The sequence below is a fragment of the Antechinus flavipes genome, chromosome 5 (genome assembly GCF_016432865.1).
Source record: "Antechinus flavipes isolate AdamAnt ecotype Samford, QLD, Australia chromosome 5, AdamAnt_v2, whole genome shotgun sequence".
Taxonomy (NCBI): domain Eukaryota; kingdom Metazoa; phylum Chordata; class Mammalia; order Dasyuromorphia; family Dasyuridae; genus Antechinus; species Antechinus flavipes.
This window is the reverse complement of record NC_067402.1, coordinates 228,318,596-228,339,148: the sequence shown is the minus strand read 5'-3', so window position 1 is coordinate 228,339,148 and position 20,553 is coordinate 228,318,596. Positions and strand designations below refer to the sequence as shown.

At 36.7% G+C, this 20,553-nt stretch overlaps 1 protein-coding gene across 1 annotated transcript in view; it reads right to left on the bottom strand.

Annotated features, from left to right (window-relative positions):
* The window catches only part of FAIM2 (Fas apoptotic inhibitory molecule 2), a 57,361-nt gene extending 37,434 nt beyond the window's left edge, over positions 1-19,927 (bottom strand). Inside the window, exons 1-5 of the mRNA XM_051963091.1 lie at positions 19,790-19,927; positions 7,373-7,568; positions 3,137-3,240; positions 2,694-2,758; positions 1,857-1,910 (exon numbers count right to left, since the gene is read on the bottom strand). Of these exons, the coding sequence (XP_051819051.1) occupies positions 1,857-1,910; positions 2,694-2,758; positions 3,137-3,240; positions 7,373-7,568; positions 19,790-19,804 (434 nt within the window). The 5' untranslated portion in view covers positions 19,805-19,927. The remainder of the gene's footprint in view (positions 1-1,856; positions 1,911-2,693; positions 2,759-3,136; positions 3,241-7,372; positions 7,569-19,789) is intronic.
* Between the last annotated feature and the right edge of the window lie 626 nt (positions 19,928-20,553).

Here is a 20,553-nt window from a genome sequence, read left to right as displayed (position 1 = left end):
GTGAAGTCTCTTCCTACTCTAAGTCCATGATCCTATCAATGCTGTTCTAGTTACTGAAGCCTAAACACACTGTGAGAATTCCTGCTTGGAATACTCCTCCCAATCTCTTTTTCTTTGCACTTCAGTGCTCATCTCTTTTAGGAAGTCTCCTCTAACCCAGCCACTGCCCACTTCTTACTGTGAACTCTTATAGCTTTTAATGTCATTTAGCACTAATCAAATATTTCCTTGTATTACTAATTATTTTTTTTCACACAATCGGTTTCCCCAACAACATTCTAAGTTCTTAAAGGACAATGACCTAGTCTGATGTCTCTCCTTTATCACCCACAGTGCCTAGCAGAAGTGCCCAGTAAATATTTCTTGAATGCTTAAGATCATGATAAGGGTCGTTCTGTTCTGGGTTTTTTCCCTAGATCCTGGATCCTCCTCCCTCACCCATCTGGCTCCTCAGCCTCAGCTCCCAGGAACTCTTACAGGCTAAATTTATACAAGCCGATTGTCTAGACAGTTCAGGCAACAGCACAAAATTTTTTTTTTTTAAACTGAGGCCAGTGTATATTTTTTCACTGGAATTATTTGGAGCTTGTGCCTGCATAGATTTGACCAGAATTATCCAAATTTTTTTTATCACCAAATTACCAAGTTATATTTTTTCAAGTTTTTTTTTTTTTTTAAAACCAATTACCAAAGCCATTCCCCTCTTTTTTACAAGAGGGCCTTCTTAGAAGGCTGGGAATACTTTTGATTTATTTGGAATACTAAGTGGGTACCTAGCAAGTGGATCACTCCTAAAATTACTATCATTGTTCAGCATTTTTCTCATAACTGAAATTCTATGATCAGTTTTTCCTTCTCTAAGTAGATCTCACACAAGGTCTTCCTTTCTTAAAGGGATGAAAATAATCTCAAAGGAGTAAAGTCTAATTTTGTTTATCTCTAAGTACTATAGAAATATGATTTGTCATGGTAGAGAGGAAAATGAAGGAGATTCCCAGGCCAATCCCTTTTCAAGTGACTATTCTTAAGTGTAGGGAGATAATCTAAACCTCAGATACCCAGAATGCCCTGAGATGGAGGCTGAATGATTTGGGGGCTGTTATATTTTTCCCTTTCCCTTTTGGGAGGCAATATGATATAATGGAAGGAGCAGTAGACTTGTATAAACAGACTTGATTTCAAATCTTGACTCTGACCCTTATTACCTTTGTGACCTTCAACTGGTCATTTATTCTCTGGAACTCCATTTTCTTAATAGTAAAATGAGAAATGACCATTAAGGTCCTTTTTATCTCTTGATGTGTAATCCTGTGATAATGAACCTGGTAAAATGATTATTATTTAGTGGGCTTTTTTTATTAGGTATTTTATAAGATTTGTGTTATAAAACTGTAATAAATTCTTAATTTTATTTGAATAGGAGCTAATAAAATCATTTACAAATGTCATTCTATGAAAAACTTGACAGAAGCATGGCCCTATTGATTATAATAAAGATGGACAATGCTCTATAAAAAAATTAATTAAAGTTTGGAAACTACTTCCCTAAATGTCCTCTTCTGACTTCAAGTTGTAGGATTCTACCATTATCAGTGGTTCAGAGTCTCACATTCCTACCATCTGAGTCTTTCTGAGGGCCTTGATTGGTACAGTCCTTTTTGAGAAGAAGAGCATCTAGGCTCTCTTGAATGGCAGAGGTCATGGGATATTCCTGGGGATATGGTTCTGTGTCCGACACCTCTTAGCTAGTGGGAGGCAATTAGGGAGGTCCTGGAAGAGCAGGATCTCTATGTCTAGATTCTCTGGGAAATGGCTTTCTGACCCAATCCAGAAAAAGGCCCGCTTGCAATACTCACTAGGATGCCCAGTACCAGGCAGGATTGCTCTGAACATACATCTTGACTGGTTCACTGCAGGAGAAAAAGAGAGAGGAGGAGAGAGGAAATTAGAGAGAATAAGTATTATATTTCTTTTTCCTGTTCTAAGCCCCAAGAAAAAAAAACAAGCTATAATTTTATAATCTATAAAGATCTTTAGATGATATTTTTCTAACCTGATTCTTCCTATGAAGAGGACTACTGTCTAATATGGGGGTGTGAAGGAAAGCCTGAGTCCTGGGTCTGGATCATCCATTTAGGTAATTCTGGGGCCAGAAAAGATCCTGCCCTCTTTTCCCTCAGGTCTTTCCTCTTGAACCTCCATAATACCTAGGTCCCTTCCTTTGACACTAAACTTGGAAGAGATACACAGAGTTCTTCCCTAGAGTGAAACAAACCTAGTTATATATTTTAGGTCTGTCACCTGATTTTTTGTACATCTACCATCTAGTTTCTTCAGGGAGGCTGCTAAGTAAAACAGTGAATAACAGAGTGCAGTATTTGGAATTCAGGAAGACCTGAAATTCAAATCCAACTTCTGACATTTATTAGCTATGTGACTGAGGGCAAGTCAATTTTTTACAGCCAGCATCTTCCTTACAGAGTTGCTTTTATGAGGACCTAATGAGATAACAAATGCAAGTCTTAAAGCACTATATAAATATTAGTAGCTATTATACTTGAGATCCAGTGCTCGTTGCTTCCTTGGCATTAGCTGGTATGCTTGTTCTAATGGCGTCTACTACTAGAAATGAAGGATCTTACTTTGATTACCCTGAAGGGAAAGGAAAAACCGAAGCCACAGACCAAACTCACCAGAAAGTGAATAGAGCCACAACTCCCACAGTCATCAGCAACTGGATCATTAGGATGGAGTAAACCTGTTAGGAAAAAAGGTAAAAGGAAGAAAGGATACTCAGCAATAGGAAATGAGCTTCTCAGAACCTGGCAAGTCTAGGCCATCCACATGTTATATATGGGAGTTCAGCTTTCCATGCAGCAATATGAACAAGTGATCCAATCTAAGACCTGAGTGGCTGATCTAGATAAATCCTTACTTCTCTGGTAGATACTGGAAAAGGGTGAAGATGGAGCCCATCACAGGGAGCAAAAAACCACCAAATAAAGGGGATGAAAAGTGGGACCCATTGGGGAAAGGATAAAGAGTGCATCTTGGGGAAAGGAGGGTCCCCAGAATATAAAATATCCAGGTTTTCCCTAAAGACATGGATAGGATAGGGGGGAAGGGGGTGACTTACCTTTCGGACAAATATTCTTCTCACATTAGGATCATCCCAGCTGAAGGTAGTGAAGATCTCAGGATCTCCAGAGTACCCACCACTTCCATAGCCAGGGCTGCTATCTGTAGAGAAGGGCATCAGATCATGAAACACAAATGGCTTTGTCCTTATTCCTCATGCTTCTCCATCAGCTTTATCCTTGAACTTTCAAATGGACTGCTCCATTTGTTCTTTGGGAACCTTTTTCCCTTTCTCCCTCATTTATCTGCTATTCTATGAGCTCTTTTTAAAGAACTTTTCTTTGATTTCAGCATCATCCCCCAAGTTCTCAGTTTCCTTCCCCTTAGCACCTGTGTCCAGAGCTTTTCTTTACAACTGCTTGATCAGACTTTGTTTCTCTTCTTTGTGTCCCAAAAGACCTTGACCCATAACTTCTTTTTAGGTGGTTCCCAAATCTACAACCACTCTTGAAGTTAATAAGCATCTATAGTGGGCTAAACCCATATCTTTTACAACCACCTCTAACTGGAAGTCCCAACAGGAATGTCCCTCAAATTCAACCCATTCAAAACCAAGTCTATTCTCTTTCTCCTAAAAAACCTCAAGACTCCTTCTAATGCTACTCTTTTTTATCACAATTCACCCAATTTCTCAATGCTTGTAATCTTACAGTTATTTTCCACTCTTCCCTTTCCTATGTTTCTCATATTCAATCAACCAAGTTCTAAGTGGCACAGTGGATAGAGTGCTGGGCCTGAGGTTGGAAAGACCTGTGTTCAAATCTAGCCACAGATACTAGCATTGTGACTCTGGGCAAATTATTTTACTGTTGGCCTCAGTTTCCTCATCTGTAAAATGGGGGTGATGACAGCATCTATCTCTCGTGGTTGAGGATAAAATAAGATAATTATGAAGTACTTAGCACAAATTAAGTATGATTTTATACATATATATTTATTTATTTATCACTTTTATTTTTATTGTTCAGTTGCGTCTGACTGATTGTACTCCCATTTTGGGCTTTCTTGGCAAAGATCCAAAGATCCTGCAGTGTCTTGCCATTTCCTTCTTCAGCTCATTGTACAGATGAGGAAACTGAGGCAAACAGGTGATGACTCACTTAGGGTCACACAATTAGTAAGCATTTGAAACAAGATTTGAACTAAGGAAGATGAGTATTTCCCTCTATAGGCCCAGTGTTCTATCTACTGTGCCACCTTACTGCCCCAATTATTCTTATTAAATTCTGTCAATACTGTTGGCTTTAATATTATCTCTCCCATTTGTTACTTTTTCTCTAATCCTACTGACCTACTACTACTCACAATTACTACTGCAATAACCTACTGAAAGGTCTTTCTGCCTTTATATTCTCTCTTTTTGCTGAGGCAGTTGGGGTGAAGTGACTTGCCCAGGGTCACATAGCTATTAAGTATCTAGACCAGATTTGAACTCAGGTCCTCCTGACTTCAGGGCTGGTGCTCTATTCATTGTGCCACCTAGCTGCCCCTCTTTATTCTCTCTCAACTAAATCTATTCTTCTTATTGTGGCCAGATAGATCCTTTTTGTGTTCAGCATGTACACACATGTTGCTGATTGATTAATCTGTTCATGTTACTCTTCTGCTAAAAAATGGCTTCCCATTGCAACACAATATAAGTCTGAACACTTAGTTTAGTTTCTTGGTTTTCCAAATTGGCCCCATTCAATCTTTGCAGCCAATTTTTCCCTTTTTGTTACTGTCAAGACAGATGGCAGGGGGTGTCAAGACAGGGATGGCATACCATCCCTGTAGACACTCTGCATTCTTCCATTTCCAGGCCTTTATCCTCACTTCTCCATATACTTGGAATGCTCTTCTTCTTCTTCTTCTTCTTTTTTTTTTTTTTAACAATTCAAGTGCCAAAGATGTCTTCCCAGTGCCCACTTCAAACCTGTGGCATTATTTTGTTTGTACTTCTGTACTATTTTTTATTTAAATTACTTATATATGGGTTGTGTCTTCCTTAGAGACCATGAATTCTAAGAGAGCTGGAACTATGCAAATCTAAATTTTGTACTCCTTCAGTATACCCCAAACTTGCTGTGATTCAGTTAGTCTTTAGTGAGGAAGAATGCCAGAAGTGGAGAAACACCACTCCTGACATCAGAATTATCTTGAGTCCTCTCCTGGAATTCAGGACCAAAAGATACTCCTAGTAGGTTTATCAGAAAAAGGTAATGTCTAGAATATGGTTGAAGGCATAGATTAAGTAGCTTGGTGGGATGGGATCTACTCAAGGATTAAGTGATTTTCAAATTTGGGCAGCATTCATTTTTTTATTAAAGTGTTTTGAGTATTTAAAATAATATTTAGTTTTATTTAGGTTTTTTCTTTTTTATAAAGCTTTTTGTTTTCAAAAAGCATAGATAATTTTCAAAATTCAGCCTTGCAAAAGCTCGTGTTCCCACTTTTTCCCCCTCCTTTCCTTCAAACAGCAAGTAATCCAATATATGTTAAACATGTACAATTCTTCTGTATATATTTTCACAATCATCATGCTACACAAGAAAAGGATAAAAAAGGAAAAAAATGAGAAAGAAAATAAAAGGTCAGTATTCTTTCCAAGCCCCCAGAGGTCTATGGAAAGCTTTTCAAATGCTTCCTAACAAAAGTAGCCATGGGGCCAGGTAAGGGACAAGAGTCTCTGATTGGGGTAGAGATCATAGGTCATCCAACTTTGCCAGCCCAATGGTTCAGAAGAAGGTGGTTAGTATTTCCTAGCTCTCTTTTGGCCTGTCTCTAGAGTGGATGGGTGGGGCTGAAGCTGTTCTCCCCACAGTGGTCTTGGGGGCATTTGGAAAAAACAGAATTTGAAGAAGATGGTCTGTTATCCTTTAGGCAATTCTGGAGTCCTTAGAAACTTCAACTTCTAAGCCTTTCTACTATTTTCTCTTTTCCTTCCATCAATGAGTAGAATCAGAAACCTATATCCCCACTCATAGGTGAAAAAGGCAACATTCTATACTCATTCTTTTGCACTTAAGTCCAGACAGAAGCTAGAAGTGGAGTCAGGGAAACCTGAATTCAAATCTAGTCTCAGAGATTTACCAGCTATGTGATCCTGGGCAAGTTACTTAATCCCTGTTTCAGTTTTCTCAATTATAAAATGGGGATCATAATAGCACCTACTTTTCAGGGTTGTTGTGAGGATTAAATAAGATAACATTTGAAAAATGTTAGCATAATGCCGAATACACAGCAGGCATTTAATATATGCTTTACTTCCTTCCTCTTTCTCTCAAATTCCAAATTTCCCCTTAGACTAGAAACAGGTGGAAATGGTCACCAAAAGTGGAAGATATGGGAAGAGAAAAGAAGAATGGAAGGGAAGAAAGAGAGTAGAGGGGAGGGAAGGGGAGAGAAAGAAGAAAGAGTTAGAGTCTTACAAAGAGGGAGATCCTATGGAATGGGTCCCCCTAACATTGAGCTAAGGACATGTGAAGTCTTAAGGAACCTCTAGGTATTTTCTGAGACTCCTCTCTATTTCAATGTTCTAGAGCTGAAGTTGTAGAAGAGAGGAAGGTATAGGTATTGACAAAAAGAAACAAAGAAACCAGGGCAGAGATTGGTTCTGGACTGCAGAACCCATTGAATCCAGGATATTGAGGCTGGAGAAATGCCAAGACTTCTATTTGTCCCAGTGAAATGCACTTTCTGGGAAACAATATAGATCTGGATATGGGAAATTAAAAAAAATGAAGATGTTAAGAGATGTCATCAATAAGTAGTTTAGAAGACCTATTTCCAGACCTTGTTTCCCTGTGCCTTCTAATCTAGAGAGTCAACTCCCATGGTTCTCTGGTTCAGTCCAAATCCCAGATACCTTAGCCACTACTACTTCTGAATCTTCACAAGCTATTGTCCTTACTTAAGGATTGTTCAATGATCTCTTTCTTTAGAAAATTTTCCCTTTTCCCTTTTTCCTCTTCTCTCTTTGGATAGGGAACCAGAATCCTAATCTGTAATTTCTTGTTTGGTCCTTCTTCTGTCATTCTTTTCCTATCCTTCCACCATAGCCTTCCCAAGAACAAAAATATAGTATGTCCTCTCCCATTTCTTCCACTGCCTTAAATCTTAGGAACTGATGCTGACTAACTGATACCATTACAACAATAGTACAGTAGATGGCTTCCATACTTTTTTCTAGGTTTTCCCATCAGATTTCACCACACCCCCAACAGTCCAACCTACCAGGGTTGGGGAGACTCACTTGGATCCACATATGCCCAACTAGGGTGAAATGGCATTGTTGGGGCTGGTGGAGGGAAGGCCCCAGCCTTTAGCCCCTCCCCTGAAGTAGCTTCCTCATATGTAGGAGGGGCCAAGGGAGCTGATGGAGACTCCTTCTTCTCTCCATTTGTCTGTTGCTGCCCCTCTGTCCCAGGGGCCTTATTAACCACTGAAACCTGTGGAAAATAAGCAGAGAGTCTGTCATTAAGGAAAAAAGGAGTTCTTGTTCTACATACACACACAGATACACAACACTTAACTCATCATTTAGTTCCCTGGAGAATGAGAAGGAGAGGAAGCACACCACGATCATACAAAAAGACCTAGAAAGGGGTTTACAGAGTAACAAAGCGACAAAAAGAAAATTTTCTAAGTGAGAAAATAGAAGCATAAAGATATTAGATAATTTGAAGGCGGTCACACAAGTTGCTGAATTGAGGATTCAAGTCAAGTTGTTCTTTTGCCTCTGAATCTAATGCTCTTTCCCCTTCTCACAAGAATTTTCCAATTTTATAGATGGACAAATGGAATCCAAAGAGGATTAGATCAAAATATCACAGAATGAAACTTGGAGAAGAACTCTATGTGATCTGGTTGCCAGCTTAGTGCTTTGTTTATATGGTTATGAAATAGGGGGGAGGGGAAGAAAAGAAAAAAAAGGGAGGGGGAAAGAAAAAGAAGAGGACAGGTAATAAGAAAGAGAGAGGAAAGATGATGGATTGTTTTTAGAATAATGAATTTCCTGTCATTGCAGATTTAGAAGAGGATCAAAGACTACATGTTGGAATGTTGGAGAGAGTACATATCCTTCAGGCATGGTTTGAGTCTTAGGTTCCTTCTAATTTTGTGATTCTAGGATCAATAATGGGAGGAAGGAGAATGAAGGGCATTATTGGAGGAATACAAGAAAAAGAAGAAAAATAAAGGGGAAGAAAGAAAACAGAAATGTTAGTCATAGAAGAAACAGAAGTAGACAGGAGTCAAGAAAAATAAGGGGGGAAAGAATCATAAATTTATTTTTTTCTTTCTGAATGAAATCTTTATAGAAATAAACAATGTTCAAAAACCTTATAAAGCAAAAAAGCTGTCAATTTTTGTTTTATATTTTACTCTTAGAAAACCATAAAAATATGAGTAAAGTCTACAGCAAAGTCATACATCTATTACACTTTTCTTCATTTGTTGGTAATAAACTATTTATTTTCCACATTTCACTTTGTCATCATAGATTTTTTAGTTTGAAATATTAGTTTGAAGATATATGTAACTCTACGACAGTTTAATACATCAGTTACACTAATAAAATTTCTAGCAAAGAATTTTCCCCATGGTTTGAGTTATATTTTTTTGCTGCAATGAAGCTCTGACTCCATTAATGTGGGTATGCTGTGAACTGGCACAAAATTGCTTCCTGTCCTCACTTGTTCAACCTATACTTTTCTTTCCTGTGTCCTCCTATAAAGCCTTCTCAAAAAGATTTTTTCAAAAAATGTTAAAGGTTTTCTTCTGCGTCCATTCATATTTTGTGACTTTTAATATAAAATCTGGTCTAGATGCATTATTCCTCTATTACACTCTATGGCAGCTAGGTGGTGCAGTGTGTAGAAAGTCCTGCATCTGGAGTTAGAACTAAATTTATATGTGACCTTAGACATATAGTAGCTTTGTAATCTTGGGGTTGGGGAGGGGATCCCGTTTTAAGCTCTATCTACTTCAATTATGTCACTGTCAAGTTCCTCCCAAGATTGTAATGAGGATAAAATGAGATGATATTTGTATGAGGTAATTTAATTCTAATAGACATGATGAGAAGTGCCATCCTCATCCAAAGAGAGAAATTATGAAAACTGAATGTGTTTAAAACATAGGATTTTTAACCTTTTTTGTTGTTGTTTGCTTGCTTGTGGTTTTTCCCTTTCTCATGTTTTTTTTTCCTTTTGATCTGATTTTTCTTATACTGCAAGAATATGGAAATATGTTTAGAAGAATTGTTCATGGTTAACCTATATCAGATTACTTGCTATCTTGGAGAAGGAGGAGAAGAGGGATAAAAATTTGGAACAAAAAGTTTTGCAAAGGTGAATGTTGAAAACTGTTTTGGTATGTATTTGGAAGAATAAGATAAAAAATAAAAATATGTAATATTTGAAACATTCTTTGCAAATTCTTCAAGTGCTATGAAAATGCTATTGTTGTTATTAGTATTACTATTAGCTTGCCCCTCTTTTCCTCACTCGAATGACTATTTTATTTTGAACCAGACCTGTGATTCCACTGACCTATTAAACTCTCTGGGTGGAAACTCCTTCTACCAATGCAAATTGTTTCTTCTTTGCAATTCATCTTTGTTTATCTAACATTTGGTAGCTAAAAAGAGATCATAAATTTAGAGCTAAAAAAAATCAGAGTGCAACTCCCTTACTTTACAGACTGGAAAACTGAGGTTTGAAGAAGTTAAATGATTTGTTCAAGATCACACATTTGTCAACATTAGGGGTAATTTGAACTCAGATCTGACTCCAGCATTAGAACTGACTCACAGACTGAATCACACAAAGTAAAGAACAATTGGTCCCTCACTTGGGGTTTTCTCCTTTCTGAGGACTCATTCTTCCTGTGAGCTCTAAGACATGACTTTGTCCCTAAGGTTCCCTTAATTTTTCTTCCAAGGGCCCTTCCAGAAAAAAAAAAAGGTAGGGAATGTACCTCAAGTAAAGTTCAGAAATTCAGTCATTTCAACCCAAATTCACTCTTGCTATAAAAGAGCAAGCCCAAGGATAAGTGACAAGATAAATGAGGAAAGAATAGATTGAATGAATCTGCTCAGAACACTGAAGATTTGGGGAGAGAAAGGAATAGCCCCAACACTATCATCAAATCACTACAAGAGAAATAGGCTTAGGAGCTATAGAACAGGGAATTTAGGTTAAATAGAATTTCCTAAACCATAAAATTAAGAACTTCTTTGGAGGGTCTTAAGTAGAGGTGGAGTTCTCAATGATCCAGATGATTGAATAGAAGTTTACCTAAAGTAGGAGATGAATAAGATGAATTCTGGCTCTCACTTGGCCAGGAAGGTACTAAAACTGGTGAATTTTATCTCTGCTGGAGAGGGAGATAATCTTGACCAGGAAAGTTAGGTCAAGGAAACAGCTCAGCTAGCCAGGTAAGTTACATAATTTGTCCATGTCCATCATGCCTTTGGTATTTATTAGTGTTCTTAGAATAACCAGTCAAGACTTGAATCCTGGTCCTCTTAATCATCAGAGATATGAATCTGTATCATTTTGGTAAGGAGGAAAACTCTAGACATTTTGTTTAAACAGAGAAGCAGACTCATTTGGGGGAAAAGACTAAATGAAAGAGACTAAGAAATTTATCATCAGAATGTCAGACAAAGACATAGCTGAGTACAGAGTCAAACAGAAAGAAAAGGGTCAAAGAGAAAGGGGGACTAGAAACTCATCTGGCATGAGTCTTCATATAGGAGTATATTCCCGTAAGGGATACTGCCAAGCCCAACACCCCCAAGGAAAATGAAGATGTACAACTTAAAGAATCTACATAGCAATAGAATGGAATGGGACCCTCTGGGTGAAAAGTAAGAAAGAAAGAAGGAAAAAAATTATTGTAGTGGGAACACACAAAAAAAACTTTAAGACAAAAAGTCCAAGTGAAAAAGGTTATATTCAAGTTTATCTCCCAAAGCAATTAAAAAGACCATAAAACTCAGACTAAAATAAAAATGAGCAAAAATTAAAGGAAAAAATATTGGCTACCATTTATATAGAACTTTAAGATTTTCAAAGTACTGCAATAAACCTATAAGATAGATGCTATTATCCCTATTTTCCAGATGAAGAAACTGAGGCACATAGAGGTTAAATAACTTGCCAGGATCACATAGGAAGTTTTAAGGCAGGATTTGAATTCAGGCTTTCTTGCTGTTAAAAATTAAAGTCACTATATATTTAACATGTATAGGACTGCTTGCCATCTGGGGGAGGGGGTGGAGGGAGGGAGAGGAAAAGTTGGAACAGAAGTGAGTGCAAAGGATAATATTGTAAAAAATTACCCAGGCATGGGTTCTGTCAATAAAAAGTTATAATTATTAAAAATAAATAAATAAAAATTAAAAAAGAATTAAAGTCACTGTATCACCTAGTTATCTCAATATTATAAGATATTGCACCATATATGAAGAAAAGTGACTAAAAATTTCTAGTGAGGAATATTTTTCAGATTCCTTAGCGATTATGGAACCACTACAAGAAATTCTAGAATTATTCAAAAAAGAAATGAATCTTTTAAAAGAAGTAGGATGTAACATAAAAGTTCCTCCCTGAAACTGAGTGCAGAACTCCTTGGTATCTGACAACCAAGAGTGTAGGAGGGGTGGTATATAACCTGGTTTTGAAACCAGTTCAGAAACTGAGAATGGTGATATGGCCAAACAGAAGACATCATGACCTGAAGGAATTATTATAGATCCAAAGACACCCAAAAATCCGATCCTGAAAAGAAAGTAACTCCTCCACAAGTGCAAGCAGGACTTCAGGGGAAAAAATGACAAAAGCTTTGCCACAAGAACAAGAGTATTTAAAAGAAAAGAAGCAAAAAGTAAAAAAAAAAAAAAAAAAGAAAGAAAGAAAGAATGAATGAAATAAGAGATCTGAAAGAAAGAAGGATAAATACTTTAGAAAGAGCAGGACACATGCAGAGTTTGGTGTAGAAAAACATTAAATTTAGTAGAAAACAGGAACAGAGAAAAAGGGAAGGATGTTTTTAGGGTGTCAATACATTCAGAGAAACAATCATCACGAGCTAAAGAAATATCATTAGAGGGTGGATTATAAGAGGATAATGAGGGGAGAATGACTAGTAAAGAAAAAAAAAGATAAGAACTAGTAATCAGTGTCTGGGCAAGGGGAAGAAAAGAAGTGCAGTGGAATGGAAACATCACTTCAATTACAGATCACTAGTGTTGATCACATTCCTTCTCTTTAACTTTTTTCTTCTTTGTAAAGAGAGGGGTAGAAGAAAGGAAAAAGTCTTAAAAAGATATGATGGAAGGAAGTACACAATTAACAATCATAAACCTGAATATGAATGGAATGGATTCATCCATAAAATGGAAGAGAGTAGTAGATTAGTAAACAAAATCCAGCAATATGTTGTTTACAAGAAATATAATATAAAAATGCAACATAAAAATTCACACAAAGTTAAAATGAGGAGATGACTCTGAATTCATTATTCTTCAGGTGAATTCAAAAAAGGATAGCAATTATGATTTTAGAAAAGCCAACAGTAAAAGCAGACATGGTAGATATACAGGGAAATAACAATATACCTAAAAACAACAAAGACAACAAAATAACATAAATATGAACACATATATAGTAGATGGAATGAAGTCCTAGGACTTAAAGAAAAAGTTAATTGAATTATGTTGTTATAGACTGTGTTGTTTTTCTTTCTTTCTTGAAGACATCAGGGAAGTAATGCCACAACACACAAGTGAATTGTATTTAAGTGAGAGAGGGCTGTGCAAAGTCACCTCCCTCACTTTCCCCTCCAGAACCATCAGGACCCAGTGACCAAATATAGATCAGGATGACTAGAAATGGCCCTGGATGCAATGGGAGACTCTGGCCTTTTTAGAGTAAGGTTCTCAATAGATCTCAGTTTTACTGAGACCACACCCAATCAGTGATCAAGGTGAGGTAGTAATTGAGGCAAAGAATGACATTTTTCACATAATTAAAAAAAAATAGCCTAAATAAATAAATTTGGGAGGGCAAAACCCTCAGGCTTTCTGGTCAAAACAGAAATGACTGCTATTTACAGTGAGTCAGAATCAAACAGACAGAAAAACTGTAATTTGGGGAGTTCAATGCATGACTTTCTAATATCACGTATGTCTGAATCAAACAAAAAGTACAAGAAAGATCAGAGTCTGAATAGAATTTAAGAAAAGTTGTAGATCTTTGGTGATTACTGAATGGGATTAGAAAGGAGAATACACATTTCTCATCTGTATATGGTATCTTTATAAAAATTGACAAGGTGCTTAGGATTTCAATTCTTTTCAGTTCTTGTACCTCCTATTAAATCTGAAAGAAAATAAATTCTAGAGTCTATCATGCACTATGAGATTAATTAATTTTCAATAAAGAAATCTTTATTCAAAGCATAATTACATCTCTAGTTCCCTCTCTATTCCATTAATTTTTTTCATTAACATCATGACTTTTTGGAATATTTCAATGGGATAACATGGTTATTTAAGGAAGAGGACCTAGAAGTTATTTATTAAATATTCTCTTAATGCCCTTGACTATCTTCTCATTCCCCCCAAGAGTACAAGTACTCCAGATTGAAATCTTGTGCTGGGATTAAAACCTCAAATTAACTCAGAAATGCAAGAATACCAAACACAACTTTTATTGACTCATATAACAATATAAATTATAATTAATAAAGGACTTTCATAGAAAGGATTAAAATGTAAATCAAATTAAAAATTTAATGCAAAATAGTGTGTGTGGGGGGAAATGACAAGAACAAATAATAAAAACAATAGATAATTTCAAAGAAAATGACAACAACATAATATACCAAAACTTTTGGGATGAAGCCAAGGCAGTCCTTAGAGGAAAAATTATTTCTCTAAATACTTTTAACAGCAGAAAAAGAAAGAGCAGATCATTGTTAAGCATGCACTTACAACAAACTAGAAAAGAAGCAAACCAAAAACTTGAGCTAAACACAAAAATACAAATTCAGAAAAACCAAGGAAGAAATCAATAAAAATTAAAACAAAAAATTAGATTAATAAAGTTTTGTTTTGTTAAAAATTCTAATATGAAATAAAACATCAGCTAATTTAATTTTAAAAAGAGAAAGATGAAAGCCAAACTGATAATATAAAAAAATGAAAAATGTTCTAATAATGAAAAGTAAATGATCAGAAAATGTTATGATTCCTAACAAAAACTTCTAAATGGAACATGTATATTTACAAAAATATCACATGCTTAGAATAATAAATAAAGTGTTAAATAGCTTAGTCAAGGAAAAGAAATTGAATAAACATTAAATGAATTCTCAAAATGAGAGAAAAAAAAAACCCAAGACAAGTTGAATTCCCAACTGAATTCCAATGTTAGTCAAAAAATATTTGATAAATACTAATTTTACATCAGGCACTATATTAATCACTTGGGGACATAACAAAAGGCAAAAACAGTATTTTCCCCTCAAAGAGTTCACTTTTTAATAGGAATTTAAAAAACCCACACTTATGATCTTACTATGTGCTAAGCACAGAGTTAAGAATAGGGAATACAAACAGAAGTGGTAAGACAATCCATGCTCCCAAGTAGCTCTCAATCTAATCCAGGAAAACAACACATAACAGAAAATTTGGCTTCAGAGAGATAGAATAGTTAACATGTCTTAAGAGTTCTGGAAAACATAGATAAGGCACAGATAATGTTAGTTTATTGAAGGATGGTGCTGGGGGTCTAAAAGACATTAGATTCAGGGAGGATGCTAAGTTAAAGGGTTATTCAGATATAATAGTAAGGCCTGGTGATTCTCCTTTTCATTTGAAGCAAAGGAGTCATGACTTATCTAAGCTGTATGAGCAGTGAAGTAGCCACCAGACCATCCTGGATAAGTTCTGGGATGGCCCATGGCAAAAGGAAAAGAGGAAAAAAGAAAGAGGATAAGGATGTTATCCTATTTGCAAAAATAGGAAAAGAAGGTAACCCTTCAAATTCCATCAATGATAAAAAAAAAATAGATCTTAAACAGATATCAGAAAAAGTCAAAGCAGAGAAGCAAATTTGTAGATCAATATCTCTTAACAAATGTCTACATAAAAATTTTCATGAAACAGGAAAGAAGCTAAAATCAGAGAGGATATCCCATAGAAAGAGGCCTAAGAGCATGCTTTGGTCCATGAGCAACGTTCCAATACAATGATCAGGTGGGTTGCCCTTATTACCCCTCCCAATATATTTAATATCAGTTTTGTTTACCAGCATTCATAGTATGGGAAGTATAGTAGTTGCAAAATAATGTAATACTTCCTAATACATAACCTCAAAACACAATAGACCTTGAATTAAAAAAAAACATGCTGCTTCTATTGAGGGGAAATCGTTCATGCATGTTAAAAAGCAAAAGAATTAAAGGCTTCTGCTGTCTGATGCAGCAAAAGGAATATTGAACATACAATCACACACTTGGACCTTAACCATAACTGACCTCATTTCTCATTTGTGAAACAGGGGATTTGACAGGACAATTAAGGTTCTTTCCTGTTCTAGATCTATATTTCCAAATTTCATCCCTAAATAAAATATCCTATAAGCTAGGACTACTCATTATTGAAAAGTCATCTTTTCTTTAAGAAAAAGAAACAATTGGATCATCACAAGATAACAACAATAACAAACAATAGCCTAGAAATGAGAATATTTGACTTGCAATACTCCAAAAAAGAAAAACAAAGAAAAGATAAATTAATGTAATTATCAAGAAAAGATTAAATAATGAAATAAACTTCATGCATATTTTTTAAAAAAAGAAATTGGACCAATATGTAAAAAAAAAGAAGTGCCATCTGAGGGAAAAATTGTCTAAAGAGACTTAAAAGAAGCAGGTGAAGTAAAGTAAGAAAAGCTGAATTAATATTCTGGGGATTATGTCTCACTCTCCCCTAAAAGTGAATTAATATATTTTGTGACAGGAATAACAAAATGGAAAATTGAGCAAGGGAAGGGAAGACAAGGAACAGAAGAGAATTAGAAACTTCCTAAGTTGTCTTTGTTAAGAAGAGAATGCATAATAATTTATTTAGTCTTTATTTAGTGGGGATGGGAGTAGAGGTGATTGCTGTAGTGAAAACAGAATACAAGAAAAAGTTGGAAAGGACCGTTATGAAAGGGGACAGTGGAAAAGTCTCACTGAAATATTCTCATAGGGTTGAAAAGTGGTAGTATACATCTATGATGAGAGACAGTGAGTAAATGAGATTCATCTAAAGACATAATAATTGGAGGCCACTTTCTCCAAAGAATTTTTGTACTTTCCAGAACTGGATCATATCTTAGGAGAAGGGATGTCTTCAAGAGTATCCAGCTACTGGTAGCTCATAAGCCCAGAGAGACAATATAAGAGTTGTAAAGTCAAGATTTTACTCTGGTTTGTCATTGCTCCTCTTTTGAAAATGAAGGACGAATAACAGCCATTGTAAGGGCAAGGGGATAAGAGTAGGCTTCATGACCTAGGATATAATAACTTCATTAACTGATATTTCTGTAAGTGAAACAAAGAAAGAAAAGAGCTCAAAACTAAACCAAAATAAAATAAAAGTTGAATGCATGCATGGAACATAGGAAGAGATTTCCTGCCTGTTAGCACTTGATCATATGTGTTTGGCTTGGTGTTGTAGGAGCTTAGCCTCTTCCCAACCCCTTTCTTGGGAAGTCTATTGTCAGAAGGAACTACTTGTCCAACATTAGAAAGCTTGAAGTAAGAAGGTGGGTCTCAATTATATCTCCTTTATAAACTGACATATAGCCCTGCCCACTGCAGCTGTCCTGAGAGGCGACGCAGGGTTTTTTCTGCATCATTCCAGAGCAATACTGAATCACTCATTATCCTCAAAGCACAAGTGGTCTTTGGAAACGGAGGACCCTTGAACATGCTCTGTGTAATGTCTGGTCACATATATACAAGTACAAAAGCAGTAACATATAAAATGGATGAGAGTGTTCGAATCTAGAACTCCAGAGCTTTACCTTCACAAGGGAAATAGAAAAATAGAGAAAGCACTAGGAAGCACACAGACATTGGTCAATGTAATTTCAGAAGAGACCAGTAAAAGATAGAAATGCAGAAGACAGCAAAGTAAATAAAAACTTGTTGGAAATGAGTACCACAAAACATTTCAAGGATCATTAAGTTGATGGAAGGGAAAGAGTCAAATGAAAAGAGAGGAAGGAAAGGGGAGGAAAATATAATCCTAGCAGTCATATTTACTTTAAATGTGAAGAGGTTATATAATTTGATGATTATCCATGAATAGACAAAATAGTGGCAGGAATAAACAAAACTCAACAATTTGATGCATAAAATAAATATGTAAAAATACAAGATAATAAAATAAGAAACTGGAAAAAAATTCACTACACATCAGGGAATTCTAAAAAGTCAAGAATTATAATCATGTTATCAAAGGAAAAATAAATAAAAATTCACAATATTAAGAGATGATACATTAGAACCAAGGCTGTTATAGACATTGAGACAGTATCAATATTAAACATATGCACCAAGTGAAATAACATCTAAATTCATAAAAGAAAAGTTTACTGAAATGTAAAAGCCTATACATAGTGAAACTAATTGTAGAAACATTCATATTCTTTCAGGGTTGGGTTAACAAACTATGAAAATAAAAAGGGAAATGTAGAATAATCAAACAATTTATTAGGAGTTGAGGATATAAATACAGAGATGAAAATTAGTTTAGACACACACAAAAAAGATCTAGGATGAAAGATTAAGAAGAAAATTTAAACGTAAGAAATTTCAGAGAAAAAAAATAAACAAGAACATCCACTAAAAGAAAAATAAACTGAAATTGAACAATGCTAATTATGATGACTAAGACTGATTCTGAAGAAGTGAGAAAATTCACCTCCCTCCTTTTGTTGGGAATGCGGGGTACTACGTGCCTGGAATGTTGCAGATGCAGTGTGTTGGTTTTGCTGAATTGAGTTTTTTGGCTTTTTTGGTGTTTTTTTTAAAAAAAGCTTTGTTAGAAGGGACAAATGTTTTCTGGGGATGAAAAAGGAAAAGGAAATATTCAGAAAGTGATGTAGAAACAAAAAGATTGAACATTTTTGAAAAAAAAGATTTGAAAAGAGAAGTCTATTGATTAGAGGGAGGAAAATTTGATTTACATCGGGCAATTTGGTGCAGTTGCAAGAGATTTGGATTTGTAATCAGATCATCTAGTTTATATCCTTGCTTTGACTACCTGTGTGACCTTTCAGGGACTGTGTCCTGATTTGTAAAATAGTTGGGGAGAGGTAGGGAATTGCATTAAATAATCTCTAAAGGCCCTTTGAGCTAGACTATCCTATGAATTGATTTTTTCTTTGCCTTTGGGAATGAGGTCCCCGGATCCCCAAACATTCCAAGCTGAAGCCTAATACCAACAAATTATGGTTCCAGTCCTTAGCTACAGATAACATCCTTACTTTCTGCAACTTCACCCCTCCTACTGGTTCAGATGAATCTATTCTTCCTTCTCTCCAAAGCCCTCCCAGAATGAATTAAAGAAGTCCTCTTTATCTAGACATTTAGCATTCACCACAGCACTCCAGATATGGGGGGAAATAAATACAACAATTCATAATTACATAATATCCATTTTCCCCAAGTTAATTCCCCCAATAACCTCTTTTCACTATATGCATGTAGGCATTGCCTAAACTCTGGTTTCAGTTAATCTGGAGGCTCTCATAAGCTTACCTAACCAATAACAGGTGATGCTATCACTCAATGACATCATCTTAAGTCCAGATAGCTCAAACCTAGGACCAAGGCTGGAGGGTAAGGTTTTCAGATCCTTGACAACAACAATATTGGTTCTATTCGTTATTTGGGAGGAAAAAAGGAACCTAAAGGTTGCCTTTGGTTCTATTTGTCTAGCCTTCATCAAGCCTTGAAATGAGATTAAACACCCCTCCCATTTTGCCATCCCTGGTTGTATAACTCCGGTAAAATGAAGTTACATAAACTCATTGGGGAGGGGCCAAGCTTCTAAGCCCCTCGGGGCAGCCTCAAATTTAAAATCTAAATTAGGGAAAGGAAAGCATTCCATCCAGCTTTCTTCCTGCCCCTCCCCACCAAAGACCCCAAATAAACTCGTTAACACCTGACCATTCTAATGACGACAAGCAAGAGATGTATCAATACCCCTTCCCTAGTCCAGAATCACACACAGCGGCATCCAGATGGGAAATAATAGGGAGGAGGATGTGTGAGAGAGATGAGGAGAGAAGCGTATCAAGTGGCGTAGTCCTGGTAGAGGCGACAGATGGCACTGCCCCATGGGGTCCTCATTAGCAAACATACAGCTGAAAGGAATAGACTGGGGAGAGGGATGGGTGGAGAGGAAATAAAGAAGGTGGCAGCCCCCCTCCCCAGCAGCTCATTTTGGGGGTATTACATCTTTAAATGGTTCTTTCATCTCCTCTCCATTCTTACATCCTTAGCAAACAGCTGTAGTTAAGATGCTTGAAGAGGTCTAGAGTTTAGCTCTCCATTCTCAGGGGCTAGGGAGGATTTGGGGATGGGGACCGCAAAGTACCTTTCCCTGGGTCATGATGCAGTCTCGAGGGGAGCTGTGTCCCTGGGGCCAGGGAAAACCGCCCAGGTCACTGCAGACTCCAGCTCAGTCTTCAGCGTGGGTTCTAGCAATATCCACTGCAGCTTAGGGTCGAGACTGGGGATCGTACCATGTCTGTACCAGAAAGGGGGTGGGGGTGGGGGGCAGGGCTTGGATGAATTATAGACAGTGAGAAATTGCGGCTTTGGGCAGGGGGAAAGAAAAAGAGTGATACTTGTTCCCCCGTTACTCAGAATGATGCAGTCTACTCGCTCCACCCCCATACATCCCCACCTCCCTTTAACAGGAGAAAAGCTCCAGACATCAGAGCAACCCAAGTGTTAGGGGAAGGGGGGGGATAGAGGGTAGCTCCTAAGAGTAGAAGGAGGAGGAGCCAGAGGACAGTGAGGGGAGGAGCCACGAATAACGTTACACCCCTTTCCCCTTCCCCCCTCCCCCCAGCCACAGAAAGTAATACATTGAAATCGAATCAGCTGATGTTTGTCTCTGGCTATCTAAAGCTGTATTGCGACTCTTTATCTTTTAATTCATCTCTATGATCTGTGGCTATCTCTCTATTATCACCATCGCTGACACTATTTCTGTCTCTATTATCTCCATCTTGTCACTTTCTGCATTTCTAGGGTGATTTCTTTATCACTGTTTCAATTCCTTCAAAAAACATTTATGGCACCCAACTCAGCACAAAGCACTGTGCGCACTATGCTAGGTACCAGGACCATGCA